The 19,584-nt window shown below is 36.1% G+C and overlaps 1 protein-coding gene across 30 annotated transcripts in view; it reads right to left on the bottom strand.

The window, feature by feature from the left end:
• Window positions 1–19,584, bottom strand: part of KCNMA1 (potassium calcium-activated channel subfamily M alpha 1) — a 683,907-nt gene that overhangs the window by 11,207 nt on the left and 653,116 nt on the right. For 17 of the 30 annotated variants that reach the window (XM_036222530.1, XM_016159436.2, XM_036222531.1 and 14 more), the window contains 3 exons: window positions 7,051–7,245; window positions 5,102–5,220; window positions 3,326–3,550 (listed from right to left, as the gene is read on the bottom strand). In XM_036222530.1, coding sequence (XP_036078423.1) covers window positions 3,326–3,550; window positions 5,102–5,220; window positions 7,051–7,245 — 539 coding nt within the window. Of the gene's footprint in view, window positions 1–894; window positions 3,551–5,101; window positions 5,221–7,050; window positions 7,246–19,584 lie in introns of those variants that run through there. The other 13 variants (XM_036222512.1, XM_036222513.1, XM_036222519.1 and 10 more) reach the window with 3 other exon arrangements.

Genomic DNA, 19,584 nt, shown 5'->3' with positions numbered 1-19,584 from the left:
AAATATGTCATTACCCAAGGGTAGTCAACTTTCAGTTATGTGCCCAAAGTCCAGGGAAAAAACTCAAATTTTCGTCTCATGTCAGTCTATTCCCACTCCATTCTCTCCATAATATCATCATCAGAGCTGCTAACAGATTGTAAATCAAATGCATTTTGGATTTACTTCTCTCTATCTGCCAAATCTCTGGTTGAGATTTAATAAATGTCTGAAGGCAGGTGGCAGGAGAGACCTGGGTAAGAGACTGAATTGTCATCCTCCAGGTAACTGGGTGTGGGCTATTGATTTGATACACACAGTTGAACAGTTTTAATTTGGAGTCATACTGATCAAACATAAAGGAGACCAATGCTTTTGCCGTTAATAACCCTCCTGGTTCCAATCAAAAGGAGGATAAAATATTAACCGAGAAGGAGATTTGCCAAAAGGAATAGCTGCAAATGTTTTTCAGAAAAACTGATCACTTCGCGTCATCACTTGATTAAGTAGGTCTTACTGAGATAAACACAGAGATGTGGACAGACTGATGGTGAACTGGGTCGGGGTGGTGGTAATGGGGGGAAGTGGAGGAAGCTGGGTTTCTTAATGGGAAAATGCTTTCGAACTTGGAGCAAGGTACCAAGGTGGGCAGGGAGGCCACGTGCATATTAAAAGGCAAGCCAGATGGAGAGAAGTTCCCCCCAAATCACCCAACTCCAAACCCAAGAACACCAAAACAAACTCTAAGGGATCTAGCAGTAGCAGTAGCACAGCCTCATTGCTCTGAGCAATTTAGAAAGTGGAGTAAGGAGAATAAGGAAAAGGAAAGGAAGGGAAATGGGGACGGGGAAAAAAAGCAAAACTAAAGAAAATTACAAACAGAAAAGTGTAAATAAAAATAAACCAATAACAGAATAAAATTTGTAACTCCTTTTTTTTTTAATTTCACAAAAGTTTTCACAAGGACAATGTTATAGAAGAAAACCCCCAGCAGTGGCTAGGTCATGCAGAACCATTAATTGTCATACCTTGGCCCATTCTATTCATCCTTGTTGCACTTTAGAGAGAGAAGTAAGCTATGTGAGTTTTACAATGCTTTTAAACTGTCATATTTCCTACTGAGCACTTTAACTGGCACATTCTTATAGTTATAAATGTTCTGAGGGCATAACTTTATAACCTCCTTTGCAAAGAATGCATGAAGAGCTCTTCATGATCCAAAACTAGGGAATAAGTATGTATGTGTCTGTGTGTGTGTATACACATACATATATGTATATATGTGTATATATATTTATATAGTTATACATATAAAGATAGTTATACGTTATATATAAAACAATTATGTAGAGGGACAAAAATAATTTGAAAAAAATCTTCCACTCATAGGGCTTTTTAATATACACGTATACAATTATTCCCCACTCCATTACTGGTTTGAATATTGCACTTCCATGTCTTTGGTGTGGGGGGTGGATGTTCTGACTGAGCTTCATCATTTCGTCAGTAAAAGTGCTTGTCAATTCACACAGCAAGCAAATCTCCAAAACTATCATGCTTAGGGCAACAGGGGATCCAAAATCTAAACCCAAAACATTCACCATAAAAACACCTTTTTAGAGATGGTACAGCTGTAACATTTTTCTCCTCCCCTCCACCCCTATTCTATTCGATAGAATTTTTTTAAAGTAAACATTTCAAATACGTATATACCAGCCTAGGGCTAGTCCATCTATGTAAGAATTTGGTTAAGGTAGAGTGGGCAGATTTTTTAGAACTATTGAATTGCCTAAAGCATAATTTGCATGCATAAAACATCTGACAATTATATATTAAAAAAAGGGTATTATTCTACCTTTCCTCTCACTCTCATGCTCACTAACTGCAACAGAGAGAGAGAGAGAGAGAGAGAGAGAGAGAGAGAGAGAGAGAGAGAGAAATAATAATTATACCAAAATATGTTTGGCTCACTGTTGTACTCTTCTTCTCCTCCCCATCTCATAATGACAAGAAGTTCTCTATGATTGTCCTTCACCTGCCTAAATGAATTGGCTATGTTAAAGAAATTGATGAGGAGGGGTTTTTGCTTTGGAACAGCCAGCATCATGCAGCTGTACCAACAGTTTAAGGTGGTAGCTGTCTTTTGTTTTTGTTGAATCAACTGTGGCTTGATCCTCCTACATTCTAATTTATTTAGCATGTCGGCTCCTAGAAAACATGATCTACTGCTGGGTTTATCTTCCTCTCCCTCTACCATGGCCCCAGCCTTTGCTCCTATCTGGCATGGGAACCCTAGCTATCAACCAGAGGGGAGTAAAAAGGTCCCCTGAGAAAGCATGGAAAAATACTTGCTCTTTCCTGAGCATTATTTATTCTGTACATAAGGTAAGTAATTCACCTTTTAAAAGATGTAAAAGTCTCAGGAAGGCAGTTTTTAATGACTTACATCTGATATTTATGATACATATGGCTTTTCATCCCAAATGTCAAAAGTGAAAGAAAAAAATAGCTATTCATATGGCAGTGTAAGGAGACAGAATAACAATTTAATATGCAATCGAATCTCTTTTCACTTAAATTAAATGACTAGAATTTGATACATCCACAAATGGAATACTATTCTTCCCCCACAGTAAGGGTAGCAAGGTACATCTGAACTCCCAAAGGAAGCTAGCTCTGGGACAAAAGGCCTTGATTAGTAACTAAAGAATCTCTGATGTTCTCTTGCAACAAGCAAGTGCTTAATAATCATCTACACAAAAGGCGAAAGCTTTTCAAATGCTTCGCAATACTTTAGCCTAAAGAGTGAAAACAATCGAAAGGTTTTCGTTGCTTTTTGGTTGCTTGTTTCAAATAAACATATGCGTATATATTACTGTGTGAATATAAAAAAAGAAAGAAAGGAAAAGAACGAAATCAAAACCCAAAGCACCCTGATAATCCTGATAAATCAGAATAAACTTTTCTTCTACATCAAGTAAATTAACTATGTTAACTGACATTGATCTCAAGTGCTCTCTGCTAATCTGTGAACTCATTCCTGCAGTAAGCTATTTATGTCTGGAGCATGCCTTTGGGTTATTTTCCCCCTAGGATCATAAATAACTTTTGGTCCTTCTGCTTATTTGCTGTTGTGCTCAAGGGTTTTATGGTGGTGAAATAAAAATGACAACCACATGCACACTATCATACATATGCAAATATGTGTAAAAAAAAAGGGGAGGACTACAGGGGAAAACAGGGGAAGTTACTTTTGGAAACACCCACTGGGGAAATGAGTGGCAGATACAGTTTCACACACGGTGGCAGTGGATACATATATCAGAGCCGCTCTTCCTGCACGTACTTCTGTTTGTCTCGGGACTCCCGGGACTTGGGCCGGTTCGGTCGGTTTGCTGTGGATGGGATGGAGTGAATGGACGAGCTCTTCTTGCTGGAGGACTGGGACGAGTGGGAGGAATGGGAGAGACTGGCCCGCGACTGGCCGGCGTTGTGGTCAAACTGCATTAAGCAGAAGATCAGGTCCGTCGGCACAAGCTCAAACTCGTATGGGGGGTTGGTGATGACATACCTAGATGGGGAGAGCAAAGATGTCACAGAATGAGGATGACTGAGTAGAGATTTCACCTCCCTCAGAATCAGAAGGAACTACCTGCTTCTTCAGTTCTCCCAGAGGATCTAGAAGGAGGACTTCTAAATGGTTCAAGGCCTTAAAAATGATCTTCCAAGTTGAACTAAATATTCCTCTGTTTAGCTCAACAGATGAGATCAGCCATGAGCCTTGGCATCTGAAGATGCTGAATCAGTGCCAGTAATGGGAAAACCAAACTATGCTTCCTATAGTCTATGCGCCCCTTTCAAGACACTGTCAAGTTCTCTTCTGAAGTAGCGCAAGTACATGCAGGAGGTTTCATGGACTATATTGCATCTTTCATTCTAGAATGTTCCATCATAGGATCTTTGCCTACCATAATTTAACATCTTCTTAGTGCTTCCTCACTCTGTATCTTTCAAAAAAAAATCAACTTTAGTGGGGATTTTACTAAGTGGAAGAACATAAAATATCTTTCTGACTATAAGTAGGTCCTGCTTTAATAGTTCTCAGTTTGATCGGGCTTTCTCTGGTTAACACCGAACACAACTAAAAAAAAAATCACTGTTTCATCTACAGCAGTGGATCTCACAGTGTGTTCTTCAGGCCAGATATACCAGCATCACTTGATAACTTCTTAAGAATGAAAATTTTTAAGCAACCCCACCCCAAACCTACTGAATTGGACACTCTGTGCGTGGGGTCCAGCAGTCTGTGTTTTAATAAGTTTTGCAGGTGATTCTCATGCTCACTAAACTTTGATAACCCACTGATCTATAGCAATTATTCTCAGCTCTACCTATACACTGTAATTTCTGGGCATTAAAAAATTACATAGATTTTTATTCCAGACTAGTTAAGTCAGACTAATCAGAGTATTTTTAAAAAGTATCCTCAATGATTCCAATATGCAGGCAGGCTTGAGAAACATTCATCTTTACAGCACTGTTTCCTATGGTATATTATGCAAATATACCACTTTTGATAATTTTAGTATGTACTTTAATTTGGGGATGCTAAGAATTTATTCTAATGCATATTAGAAAAATATAACTAGCACACATAAACTGTTATTTTTCCTCTTAAAGTGATAATACACAATTTTCTTAAAACATATAAAATAAATGAGTGAGTCGATTAAAAATATAGTAAGAAGAATAGGCACCTAAGATGGCAAAAAAAAAAAATTATCTTAAACACTAGCAGTATGAAATATCTTTATAATAGGTACCAACAGAATTATCCCAGTAGCAGGAATTTGGAGGAGGTGCTTTTATTCAAACTTTTGTGATTAGGTTATGGAACTATTCTATAAAACTCGAATTCTTCCCACAATGTCTTTACATCTGCTATTAGTAATTAAAGAAAAAAGCTTCTCATAACCTCCAAACTCAGTGCTGGATTGAATGTGGGCAGAGTAATTTGCATTTGAGAGCTTGTATAGAGGTCTTTGCCTTCACAGTGGGGGACAAGGCGAGAGCATCTATGTCTCTGCATTCGGGTGGAAGAGCAGAGTGTAAACATACTCACCTTTTTGTGCATTGGCTAGGGGTGCTGAGATGAGCATCTCTCAGCCGATAAATTCCAAAACAAAGCATATTATATGTTTTCAGAGCTTTGCAGAACAGATCACCATAACAACCACCATCCTGGGAGACAACAGAACAAAGAGAAACATTATTTTTATTGGCCTGAAAGTAGAGGTCCAGGGGGAAATGGGCCTTTTCGTGGCAGCTTGTTTTGCTGTCTCCTGAGCTAGAGGGTCTGTACCAAGGGACTGTGGCTGAAAAGGTCAATTCGGTTACCGGCCTATACTCAATATTGGTGGTTTTTAGGAATCAGATAATGTAGATTTCCCCTGGTTCTCCCTAGCTTTCCATCTGTAGCAATGAGAGCTCTAAGGAGACTGTGCCTCTCCCTCAATTTAAGTGAGTATAAAGCTTGAAGGTCTCAGTTGTGTGTTCAGCTGAGGAGAAGAAACCAGTTTTGCAAAATGGTGATTATGTTTGGCTCCAGGTCGGCTGTAATCACTGTGATCTGACCGTGTTGTTAAAACCGCTCTAGTGATAATTAAAATCACTGCAAGGAGAAAAGACCCCACCAGGTACTATGGTGACAGACTCTTTCAGGTAAGGACTGTGTGAAAAGCACAATTTACAGACCTCAGAGATGGCAAGAGTGGAAGAGGATGTGTTTCCTCAGGAAGCTGGAGGTCTGCAGGCTGAATAACTGGGATTCACAGTTCTAATCAGGTCACAGTCACCTTCCAAGGGTCTGGGGCCCGATGTGGAATGTGAAAGCAAATTCATTTACTTGGAAATACTGGCTTTAAGCAGCCAGGTGGCTTCATGTAGGCATTATCACAGGAAAGGCACTGAAGAATGAATTCACTGGGAATAAAGTGACTGCATTTGCCCTTCCTGTCATTGGAATTTCCAGATGGTCATCATATTAAAGAACACAAATGGGGCTGAATCTTACCGTTAAAGTGTTTGTCCTTTTAAAGTGTATTAGTAAGCGTATGACAGATAAAAAGAGCCACTAGTTATAGAAGCCGCCTTTCAAAAAAGCCCAGTCTAACATAGTTTCCTGCCTATAACCAAAGCAAAATATGGTGCAAGTCGGCATCAGGGCTTCAAAAGAAATCAAGAAAATGACCCTTTCCTTGAGCAATACTGCTGTTTGTACAATGAGTGTATAGATTCCCAAGACTTGTGGCTCAAACCCTTGAAGGCAGATCTGGAGTAAAGCTGGGAATAAGGCTCGAGATGGTATACTTCTCCCAAAGTGTTTGGACCAGCCTGGTGTGTGAAACCCAAAGAGAGACACTGGTCACTTCTGTGACAGGGAAGAAATTAGAAGACCTGGGTCTGGAATTAGAGATGTTAAAGGAGCCACATGAGATGCTGTCTGTTTGGCCATTGGTTCTCGATGCACATAATTACTGGTGGTGCTCTGAAAACCACCAGTGCTTGGGGCCTAGCCAGACACAAAAGCTCAGAATCCTGGGTGGTTTGTAAGACCTCTTCATGGCTTACTAATGTGCAGCTGGGGTTAAGTAGCCTGAGCATTGCTAAGACCCTGTGGTAAGCGTTCCTGTTTTGGCTGCAAGTTGGAATCACCTGCTGTTTCCTATCTTATAGTCGGAGACACCTGAGGGAAGTGAGCAAGCCACAGGCTCTGAAGCCAGGGTTCCTGGTGCAAGTTCCTACTAGGGCCAGTCTTCAGTCTCTCTGAGCCTCAGTTTTTTTAGAGTCTGATAACAGAATCTATATCAAAAGATCGCCATGGGGATAAAAATGATTATGTGTAAAGCACCGTGCCTGATACACAGAAAACCGTAAACTTCACCTCTTAGTTATTTACTGGAGAAGGCAGAAAAGACATATGTCCAGCTTGTCATTATCTGGCACCCAGCTCATTCGGACCAAGCTATTACCAAACAGTGGGCTCAAGTGGCCTGGGAGTTGTGAACTCACCCCTAAGTCTGCAAAGGGCCCATCCAGCAGTGCTAACTGGGCTACTCGGCAGCGGTCCCTGTTGGCCAGTGTCTGGGGAGTGCTGTAGCCCCCTCGAAGCGCATTCTCCTCAGCAATCAGAGCCTCGAGCTCTGGCGTGGCTCCTCCGGTCACCAGGGTCCGTATCAGGGTAAGGATATTGTCGTTGAAGTATGTCTGGGGAGAGAGAGAAAGAGAGGAATATGGGGGGAAAGTCCTTTAAGCAAATACCCTAAAGTCACGACAACCGACATCTAAATGACAACTTCTCTTGGTATTCCTGTTTAAAGTTCTGGCCTGTCTCTTCAAATAATTTTATGTGGGAAGTGAAAAGACAGCAACCTCCAATTATTCCATTCTTTTCTCTCCTACTTGCTTCTGCCACCAGAGCCTGACTTTTAAAAACCAATTCAGAAGATTTTTATTAAAGAACTAAAGTCTAAATAGTTGCTGTTTAGCATAACTGATATTATTGGGGATGTAAATACTGTTTACTTGTGTAATAACATGCAGCCTGCCGAGGCTGCTAACCTAAGCAGGACTGCAGGACTGCCTCTGAGGCCCTGTCACTCATGTGCCTGGAAGCTACCTCCTCCCAACAATGGCAAAACTTCTTTCTGTGCTGGAAGGAAACGCCAAGAACATCATTAAGGCCAGCACTCGACAATTTATCACAGGCTTTGATAACAGTCTAACCTAGAAGTCAATTAAATATGCCAGATAAATTTACAATGAGGTAGATGTCCTGGTGTGTGTACTTCAGATTTTGTTTTTTACATAACCTCAGTGGTCTGAGGCAAATATAGCCTATTAGAGAAGCTTCCTCACATGTACATTTGTCTCACATCTGAACCATAACAGGTCTGTCAAGAATAAAACAATGGGAGTTTAAAAAAGTTAATAGGATGTCAAATAAAAGAGCTCAAAAAGATATTTTCACCCAGCCCAATTCGAGAAAAATCTCAGTTAAGGATCTACATTCCATTTTCCAGTGTAAGGAAAAATCAAATGGGGTAAATAAAATTCAACCAAATTTTGCATGTGGCTTTTGAGAATATGTGAAACTCTGGCAGCAGGTTAAGAAAAACAGCTGCATTTTTACTTCACCAGTTTCTTAGACAGTTTACCTGGTAAAACATAATGGGGAACAAACCAGGTGAGAATGCGCTCTCGTGCAGCTTGGCCATGAGTAGTTTTATGTCTTGGGGAGGGAAGTTGCCTAATTGTTCTGGACATTAATTTTCTCATCAGTAAAATAAGCATAGTCATTAAGATCAACTTTATATGCTAAGAATTTCATGAGGACTTCTAAGTTCAGATGAAAGCTGCCAGTAGGTCTATGTTCACTTTTCTTATTTAAATAGTTGTAAAAATACCCAAAGTGATACAAAATTCCAAGAACAAAGGAAACTAGGAGTGCTATTCAGAACCAGTGAGGCTGTAAGGAGAATGTATCCCCTATCAGAGCTCAGCTGTGCCCTGGGGCAGAAGCAGAACAAGGACAGTAAAGGAGGAAATGAGGCTGGCTGCATGCCTGCGGGAGGGGGGGGGTGCGCGCATGCGTGTGTGTGTGTGTGTGTGTGTGTGTGTGTGTGTGTGAGAGAGAGTGAGAGAGAGAGAGAGAGAGAGTCTGTGTGTGTGTGTGTGTGTACAGAATTGTATATTTCTATACTATCTGACTGGAAGATAGATAGATTTATAGATAAGTAGATAGATAGATGATAGATAATAGAGATACATACATACATACAGACAGACAGACAGATTAAATATATAGAGTGGTTAAGGAAAGAGAGTCAGGCTGTGGGTTTAATGCTGACCTCACCACTCAGTAGCTGCATGACCTTAGAAAAGTTGTCATTTTTGTGCCTTGGTCTCATGATCTGTAAAAAGTAATAACAGAGTCATTATAAGGATTGTAAAATGAATACATATGAGGCACTTAGAAAAGTGTTGTGTAAAGGAAACACTGATAAATACTTTTGGCCTTATATCAGACACTTGGGGCCTTTGATGAGGAGAGGAACAGTTAGCTCATACCTAACCTTCTCCTTTAAAAAATCTTTTACATGTTTGGGGGAGGTGGGGCAAATCAAGGCCATTCATATTATCCTTGAACCTGTACTTCTCAGTCTGCCTCCATTCTAAGGCCCCATTTAGACTCAGGAAAGGCACAGTGAGGGTCACAGGGGACTGCATCGTAAGATGTGATTGCAGCAGTGGGACAGGCCACCAGAGGCACACTCTAGTCAAGGTTGGTTCTGGACACATATACATGCATTTCCAAAGTTTTCAGAAGTAAATCCTCTTCTATACAGTCAGATAGCCGATCATGAGAAGCAGGAAACCCCTCCTCAGCACTGAGGCACATTAAATGAGTGAGTGCTTGACAGAGAACTTTGACAAGAGCCTTTGTGCTGTGATTCCCCTTCTAGGTCCAGACAAAGAGGGAAGTCTAACAGCACGCAAGGTAGACAACAGAATACCCCTAACCTCGTATACTGAGAAACAGACCTCTCTTTGCTCAAATGTGGAAAGAGAGAGAGAGAAAAAAAGAACACAGCTAATAGAAGTATTTTTAAAAAGAAAACCACAGTGTCTAAGATATAAAGGAAGAGCCTCTTTTTGACTGATTAGTTACTGAAATAAGTAAAAGAAAAATTTAGGAAGCATTCATTTTGAAATCAAAATAAATGTTTAAAAATGAGAATATTGATATGACATATTAAAATTAATTATTGAAATTAATTGATGTAAGATATTGAAATTAAAATGAATATGATAAGAAATAGAATCCAATAGAAAAAGAATCCAATACCTTTTCATGACAGTCAACAAACCAGGAATAGATGGGAACTTCCTCAATGTGATAAAGGGTATGCATGAAAAACCCACAGCTAACATCAAACTTAATTTTGAAAGACTGAATTCTTTCCCTTTAAGATCTGGAGCAAAAGGAGGAAACCAGCTCTCATCACTTCTATTTAACATAGTCCTGGAGGTTCTAGTCAAAGCTGGAATTAAATAAAAGGCATCCATATCATAAAAGAGAGAAGTAAAACTATCTCTCTATTCCCTGAGAGCATAATCTTAAACATATAATATCCAAAGGAATCTACTAAAATACTAGTATAAGTAATAAGTTCAGCAACATTGAAGAATACAGAATCAATACACAAAAATCAGTTGCGTATCTGTGCACTTGTGATGAACAATACAAGAATGAAATTCAGAGAATAATTCTACTACAAAAGCGTCACAAAGAACAAAATACTTGGTAATAAATTTAACCAAGGAGGTATAAGACTGGTACAATGAAAACTACAAAATATTGCTGAAAGAAATTAAAGAGCTAAATCAGTAGAAAGACATCCCATGTTCATGGGTTAGAGGACTAATTTTAAGACTGCAATACTCCTCAAAATAAGCTACAAATTCAGTGGAATCTCTATCAAAATCTCAAAAACCATTTCTGCAGAAATGGATGTTGATTCTAAAATTCATATGAAATTGCAATTGACCCAAAAGCCGAAACAATCTTGAAAATAAAAAGTTGGAAGACTCATACTTTTCGAAGCACACTACAAAGCCACTTAAACAGTGCAGTATTGACATAAGAATAGATACATAGAACATTGGAACAGAACTGGGAATCCGGAAATAAACTCATATGCTTAAAGTCAATTGATTTGAACAAGAGTGTCAAGACCATTCTGGAACAAGAATATAGTCCCTTAAACAAATGGTGCTGCAACAATGGGGCATCTACAAGCAGAAGAATAAAGTTGGATCCCCTAACTCATACTATATGCAAAATTAACTCAAAATGGATCACAGACCTAAATATGGGAGCTAAAACTATAAAACACTTAGATGAAACCACAGGAGTAAATCTTCATGACCTTTGATTTGAAAACACTTTCTTAGGTATTAAAAATATTTTGTGTATTAAAGGACACTAACCAGAAAGAGAAAAGAAAATCTACAAAATGAGAGAAAATATTTGCAAATCATATATCTGATCAGGGCCTAGTATCCAGAATATATTTTAAAATTTTAAATATCACCAACATAAAAACAAATTACCCAATTTTTTAAATGGACAAAAGACTTGAATAGACATTTTTCCCCCAAAAGATATACAATGGTCAACAGACAAATGAAAAGATGCTCAACATCACTCGTCATCAATGAAACGCAAATCAAAACCACAAGATACCATTTCACATACACTCGGATGACTACAATAAAAAAGATTATAACGAGAGTTTGTGAGAATGTGCAGAAATTGGAACCCTAACACACTGCTAGTGGGAATACAAAATGATACAGCCATTTTGGAAAACAGTCTGGCAGTTCCTCATATGGTTAAAAAGAGAGTTACCATATAACCCAACAATTTCGTTTCTCTGTATATACCCAAAAGAAATGAAAACATATGTCCATATGAAACTCATACATAAATGTTTATAGCAGCATTATTCACAATAGCAAAAGTGAAAGTAATCCAAATGTCCACCACGTAAGGAATGCGTAAACAAAATGTGTTATATCTATGAATAAATATTATTTAGCCAAAAAAAATAAATAAGGTACTAATTCATGCTCCTACATGAATGAACTTTGAAAACATTATGCTAAGTGAAAGACATTGGTCACAAAGGACTACACATTATATGATTCTATTTATATGAAATGTCCAGAAGAGGCAAATCTATGGAGAAGAGTAGTAGATTAATGGCTGCTTAGGGTTGGAGAAGGGTATAGATTTCTTCTTGAGGAAATGAAAATGTTCTGAAATTGATTGTGGTGATGGTTGCACATATCTGTGATTATACTAAAAAGCATCAAATTGTACACTTTAAATGAGTGAATTGCATGATGTTAATTATATTTCAATAAAGATGTTAAAAAATAGTTAAAAGGTAACTAAACTTGCAATGGCCAGATATTTATCTGTTAAGAAGCAGTAATTAACAATATTCTATTCTATACCAAAAATTTTGTTTAGTGGGTAGATCTCATGTTGAGTGTTCTTATCGCAATTAAAAAAAAAAAGCAGCAGTAAGTTGTAGAATTAAAAATCACACACACATAATCAGATATGTGGAAATAAAACTGAGTTCACTTAAATTACATAGTGTAATGTATAGAGAGTTTTTATTTTCTTTTTCTTTATTTTTAAATAAGAATGCTGGTAGATATTGAGGAAAGACAACACAGATTAAATTGATAAGTAGCAAGTGTTCACAAGTTAAAGTTGTAAACAAAATTCAAGAAGGTAAAAATTAGCAAGCAAGCAAGAAAACAAATACAGAATGAATTGAGGATAAGGATCAAAATATTTCGCCAAGAAAATGTAGCCATGTAGCCAATCTAAAGCCATGCTACCCTGAACAAGTCTGATCTCATCCCATCTCAGAAGCTAAGCAGGATAGGGCCTGGTTAGTATTTGAATGAGAGACCACCCAGAAAGACCAGGTGCTGTAGGCATAAATAAATAAATAAATAAATAAATAAATAAATAAATAAATAAGGGATTGTAAACTGACAAGGTCCTTGCAATCTGCGAGGTCAACCAAGGGTTGTCTCATCTAAAAAATAGAAATTAAAAAAGTTTTTTAAAAATGTGCCAGCACCTAGACCTGTAATGTACTAGGTGAATATATGATTTTAAAATATTATGAAAAAAGTATCTAATACAATGCTATAATGTTAAAAATTTTTAAAAGTACAAGATCAGGTTAGCCAGAGACTCTTCTCTAGAAAACTTAAGAGCAATGTCAAGAGTTTTGAAAGGACACATTGATTCCAAGAATTCGATATGCAGCTAAATTGTTAATTATTTGTGAAGGCAATAGAAATATTTTTGAATCTCTGAGTACCTACACATTTATGGAGTTACTTCATTTAATTATTATTATTATTTTTTAAGGTGAGGCAACCCTTGGTTGATCTCACAGATTGCAAAAACCTTGTCAGCTTAAGATCTCTTCTTTTTTATTTATATTTTATGCTTATAGCCTCTGATCTTCCTAGGTGGTCTCCCATCCAAGTACTAATCAGGCCCAACCCTGCTTAGCTTCTGAGATCATGTTCAGGGTGGCATGGCTGTGGACTAGAGTTACTTCCTTTAAAAAAAAAAGTACTCAGAAACAAAAATCAGCTTCCTTCAAGATCATTTGAAATGTTTAAAAATTAAAAAAAATAAACATATTCGATTTAAAAATACTGGTGAAATATTGTACATATTATTACAAACTGGATGCAAGTGTCAAAAGGAATTCTTGAAAGAAAAAAATGTGACAAAAAATTTTCTACTAATAAAGTAATGTTAAATTATTTTTAAAAGTCACAAAAATGAGATAGGAGAAAGGAGGATACACAAAAAGGTATATAAATTCCCTAATTTTATAGAGGGAGAAATCAAGAGTTACTATATTTTTCTAGGTAATAACAATGGGAAAATATAGCTTTAGTTGCATTTGTAGAACATCTGGTAACCACTAACTAGAGTTAAAATAAAATAGATAGTTTACACATCATTAGAGAAAATAAGCATAGAGAATATAGTCCATATGCCAAAAATGGATTATAAAAGTCATAATTATAGAAGCATATATAAAGCATAATGCAAAATATAGCATTATATGTTATATAACTAAACATAAATAAGCTGAATTATTTGATAAAATGACAAAAGTACTCAGACATGTTCAAAAGCCAAATTAAACTCTGATATCTTCAGAGACAGACAGGAAAAACAAACCGAAACAGGTATAGAAAAGTATCTTTTAAAGAAAATATTTATATTTATAATTAGTTAAAATTTATAATAAAGATATACCTTACTGTTATACAAAGTTCTAACCACTATGTTTTACACCTGAAACTAATATAATATTGAATTCAAATGTAATTGAAAATAATTCTAAATAAATAAAACTCCCTTAAAAATATAACTTACTTATGGAGACAATAATATAACTGAAATATAGAAGGTGAAACTAATTAGCAACTACAGTAAACTAAATATGAACTGAGAGTTACATGAGAAAATGATATGTGAATTATCACTGTGTTTCTAGCTTTTGCAGATCCAACAGACCAAAATATATACATAAAAAATTAAGGATATAATAAGAGCGATTTAGTAGATTTGTGCAAAACTTTATGTAATATTTTTAGATAGTTTCCAAACAATAAAAAGATCATAGCTCAAAGCATAAAATCTCAATATACATAATAAAGTATAAACTGTACAGTCTATGTTTTAAAAATTAACGTAATAGTAGAAACAAAATAAATACCCCAATACTTCCAAGTTTTTTTTTAAGTATATTAAATAACTATAGGTCAAGATGGAAATCAAACTTAGGATATAGAGTGTTTAAAAATTGAAAACTATTTGAAAATGGCATATAAAAATGTCATAGGTTGAGGACAAAGCTATAGAGACAAATTCGGAGTCCTAAATGCTTTTGTTATTAAATATGAATTACAATAAATAATGCTAAATATTAGTTTTGATTATTCTTTTTATCTAACAAAAGCAGAGAATGAAATAATAAAGCATCAACTAATGAAATAGCAAGAGAGTATTTAATGAATTGATAGGTATAAGAAATAATTTTTGAAAAAATAAACCTAGACAAATAACAGCAACGACAAAAAAAATAAGACTTGAAGTAAGAAAGAGAATATAGTGTCATATAAGTTTGAGAATTAATACTACTCTTCTGGAAGCTCTCTTTTTAATCCCAGTCACTGGGTATGAGTAAAAAGAATACCTACTACCATTTTTCAGTAGAGAGCAAAATTATGATAGTTTTACAGAGAGACAGAAAAGACTATTCGGAAGAGAGAGAGGGAGAGAGAAAGAGAGAGAGATTCCATGTTCCTTATCGTGTAAACTAGACATTACAATGTCATATTTTTTTCTAGTAAAATTTTTGTTTGATATATGCCTAATTATAGATTCAACTGAACTTTAAAACTTGATATAATTATGCTAAATTTTCTCTGAAAACAGTTATGAAATTGTCTTTCCAGGTATTAAAATAAATGTTAAAGATTCCATAATTAAGCATTGTAGATAATATTAAAAATTGGAAGATCGATTAATCAGAATGAATTAATGAGAACCATAGCCTAGCAGTTTTAAGACTTTAATAACAGGTGTTGGTAAATCTGGCCTTTGGGCCAAATCTGGCTTGTCACATGTTTTTGTTTTTTACAAAAAGTTTTATGGGGATCCAGACATATGAATTTGTTTATGAACAGGCTTTTGTGTTATAATTGCAGAGGTGAGTAGTTTTGACAGTCTGTATGGCTCTCGAAAGCTTAAAATATTCACCATCTGGCCATTTACAAAAAAAGTTTGCTGATCCATTCCTTAATATGATAAGGAAAACATCACACATCATAGGGAAGGTACATTTATTTGACATATAATTTAGGAGAAACTGGTAGCTGAGAAAAATTTTTCAATAATATAGTAATGATTAAACAAATAAGGATATGCTTACCTGACTTACATTGTACAGATATCAATATTATGCTTTTAGAGAATATTTAATGACATGGTAATAATTATATAATATTAAAATATTCAAAAAAGGAGACCCAAAAATACCATGATCTAAAATGTTAAAAGTTCAGACCTCAACCGATATATTTGTATTTATGTAAAAATAACTATAGTTAGTACCCCCAAATTTTACTTGGTGAATAATTCTTGGCGATAGAATTTTGATTGATTTTTCCCCTGTAATTTAGTTTATTTCATATATTTTCTACTGTGAAAATATATTAATTTTAAATTTCTGAAAAAGGATTCCATTTACGAATGGAATTCATACAGCTAAGTGACAAAACAAATTAAGTAAAAAATAGGCAAAGGAATTGAATAAAAATTTTAAGGAAGATATTAAAATGGCAAATAGGTACATGTAAAGGTGGTCAGCATCACTAATCATCAGGGAAATGCACATGAAAACCACAATGAGATATTACCTCACACCTATTAGAATGACTATTGTCAAAAAGATAAGATATAGTGAGTGTTGGTGAGGATGTGGAGAAAAGGAAAGGTTTGTATATTGTTAAAGGGAATGTAAATTGGTACAGACACTATGTACAACAGTAAGATGTGCCTCAAAAAATTACAGACAGAACTACCAGATAACCCAGCAATTCAACTTATATGTATATATTCCAAAGAAGTAAAATAACATTCTTGAAGAGTTATCTTCTACACCCTCATGTTCATTACAGTACTATTTACAAGAGCCAAGACATGGAAACAATATGTGTCCATCAACACATGAATAGATGAAGAAAACGTGATACACACACACACACACACACACAGAAATATTATTCAGCCATAAAAAGGAAACTCTGCATTTGCAACAACATAGATAAATCCTGAGAGCTTTATTCTAAGTGAAATAAGTCCAAGAAATACAAATCTGTATAATCTCACTTATATGTGGAGTATAAAAAAAATTGACCTCAGGGAAAAAGAGAGCAGATTGGTGGTTGGAGGAGGGGAGGTGGAGGTCAGGGAAATGGGTAAAGGTGGCCAAAGAATATAAACTTCCAGTTATAAGATGAATCAGTTCTGGGAATATGATGTATAGCATGGTGACTATAGTTAAGAATACTGTACTGTATATCTGAAAGTTGATAAAAGAGTAGATTTTTAAATTTCTCACCTGCCAAAAAAATCATAATTATGTGAAATGATAGATGTGTTAATTAACTTTATTGTGGTAATCATTTTGTAAAATATACATATATCAAATGATTATATTGTATTCCTTAAACTCATATAATGTTATAAGTCAATTATATCTCAATAAACCTGGGTTGGGACAAAGGAAGTAAATTTTATTAATTGTTAAAGGCAAAAAAATGCAGCCATAAACAGCCTGATGAAAATATAGCTGAATACTTAAACCAATTTCAAGATACCTGATAGTTCTCTTGTTTAGCAAACACTTTTTAAGAATAGAAACTATTAAAGAATTTGCAAAAGAAAATATGCATTTACATGATTACATACAAATTAAAATTTCATACATTTCATAACTATCACAACCACAATTAAAGGCCCTCCTAGGGAAAATAATAATCATTACCTGCCAGAGTGCATGAGATGGCACTTACACACCATTGATGGTAGTGGGAACTGGTACAACTGTTTCTGAGATATGATCTAGCAATATGTATTAGGAGCTTGAAAACGTTCATATTTATTTAAAACTCTATACATTTACTTCAAGGTAATAAGTTGCTTCTTGTTCAAAGATTTATATATAATAATGTTTATCATAGGGTTAATTATTGTTACAATAAAAAATTAACAAGTGAAATGCCCTACAATAGAAACAGTTAAATAAATTCTAGAACATCCATATGTTGGCATCTCATGAAGTTTTATAAAGGCTTTGCAAATCCTGATACCCAAGAATATGAGATGATTAAATGCTCTGGATAAAACACTGTGAAAATAAATGAAATAAAATGAGATATAAAACTGGATGATTGAATATTCATCTACCCATCTGGAAGGAAATATACCAAAATATTAACCACGCTTATATTTGGGTGTTGGAAATATGGTTCATTTAAATTTTCTTCTTTATGTGTTTCTGTGCTTTCCAAATTTTCCACAATGAGTCTGAATAACTTTTCTAATGAAAACATGGTCAGTGATGTTTAAACAAAGAACACTGTAAGTTCTGGTTTGCAATGATAAGTCTTAGCAGGTCAATATGGAAGATTATTGTTTTGTCAAATCTTTAAGATTTGGCCTTAACATGTTTCCTCTTCTGTGTTGAAACCAGTTATACTGAAACAGCACAATCTTTCTGATCAATCAGTCACTGACATTTATTGAGCACCTACTAATCCCTAGGTCTTGGTTTGCCTTGCAGTTGGGTACAGTCAAAGAGTCTCTCACTTTCAAAATTGCCCTCACCTCAAGGAGGGCCACAGAATTTGATAGGTGCTTGAACATTCTGGAACCACTCACAATGTTGAACATAAATTCTCTGCCCTCTGAGCTCACACTGTACTTATCCCAGCTCTCTCTCCTCGACTTCTCTATGCAGGCATCACAGAGCAGTGTGTGGGCAGCACTATCTGCTATGACAGAGAATTATGCCTTTCTGTCAGCAGAGTACTCTTGCTCCCATTTTAATGCCTCAGTATTCAGCTGCAAAAAAGTACTTTGAGCATTGCATATGGAAGTGCTTTGAGCATATTTCAAGGTCTCTTTGTGATCTGAGTAACGTGGTGGAAAGACAATGCTTTCCCTGAAAAAGGATGTCCAGTCAGTCATACTAGAAGTCACAAAGTTTTTCATGTGCTCACTTATAGAGCATATAGTGGTCTGCAGTAAAGCACTAAATCCAGGGCTTTCTGCATAGAAAGTGGCTGTTTCAGCATCATGAAACAAACCAGATGGCAGGCCTTCAAATGCCAATTATTAAAGACTATTCCTGTGGAGGATATTTCAGCTGGAACAAGTTCTCTACAACTCACCTGCCCCAGAAGGCACAATTCTTTTTTGGGTTAAGAAACACTAGAATACAAGAATCTCAAAATTCTAGAGCAAGGGTCATAAGTGTATTGTAATCTTTTGCCTCCTAATCTTTTGTACTGCTAATCTTACCATGTTCACTACACCTGTGCTAGGAGCCTGGTGAGGGACTTTTGCATAGACCTCCAACCCTGGCAGGACTAGTTTCCAGGGATGCTTTGGGAAGAGGTTTTTTCTATGGCTGTTCTTGCATCACATGGGTGTTGGAGCGCTTGCCATAATGAGTTAGAGTCCTGCTCATTGCCTGGAATCAGGAGATCTGTGTATACTGAGGAATATGGGAGTCCCTCTTCCCACTGCCAAGGACAGGATTCCACACTGATCAGGGAAGCCTTTTTACTAAGTGAGGCAACATGGCACTCATGGTGATGTGTACAGACGAGAATACAGCTAGTATGGTTTTAAATCCTTGCTTTGCCATTCAATAGCTATAAGAATGGGAAAGTTGCCTAACTTTTTGTTTTTCTTTTTTCTATGTCTCAGATTCCTCAGGCATAACAGGGATTAAAAAAACAAAAAAACAAAAAACAAAAACAAAAACAAAAACAAACCTAGCTTAAAGGATAGTGTTAAGTGAGATACTTGTGTAACTTCTAATGCACAATGAATAATAAATGGCAGTTCATAAAAAGAACAACTGACTAGCAAGGCAACCAATTTAGAAAGTCCCTTATCTTGGTGCTTCTTTGTTCTCATTTCTAATATCATAAAGCTGGCCCACATCACATGTGTGGCCTACTTGGCCTCCAGTAAGTAGACAGATTAACAGCACTGAGGAAACCAAGAAATGCTGGGGATCGAAATGGGGAAATGGGAGCGCACAGCGCCATCTAGCCCACTCTGTGGCTGCCCGTCTGCACGTGTGTCTCCGACACGCGGGAGCATCTTCCTTTTTTATTTTTTTA

Source organism: Rousettus aegyptiacus, unplaced genomic scaffold (genome assembly GCF_014176215.1).
Source record: "Rousettus aegyptiacus isolate mRouAeg1 unplaced genomic scaffold, mRouAeg1.p scaffold_m13_p_6, whole genome shotgun sequence".
Lineage (NCBI taxonomy): Eukaryota > Metazoa > Chordata > Mammalia > Chiroptera > Pteropodidae > Rousettus > Rousettus aegyptiacus.
This window is presented reverse-complemented; position numbering and strand designations above follow the sequence as displayed.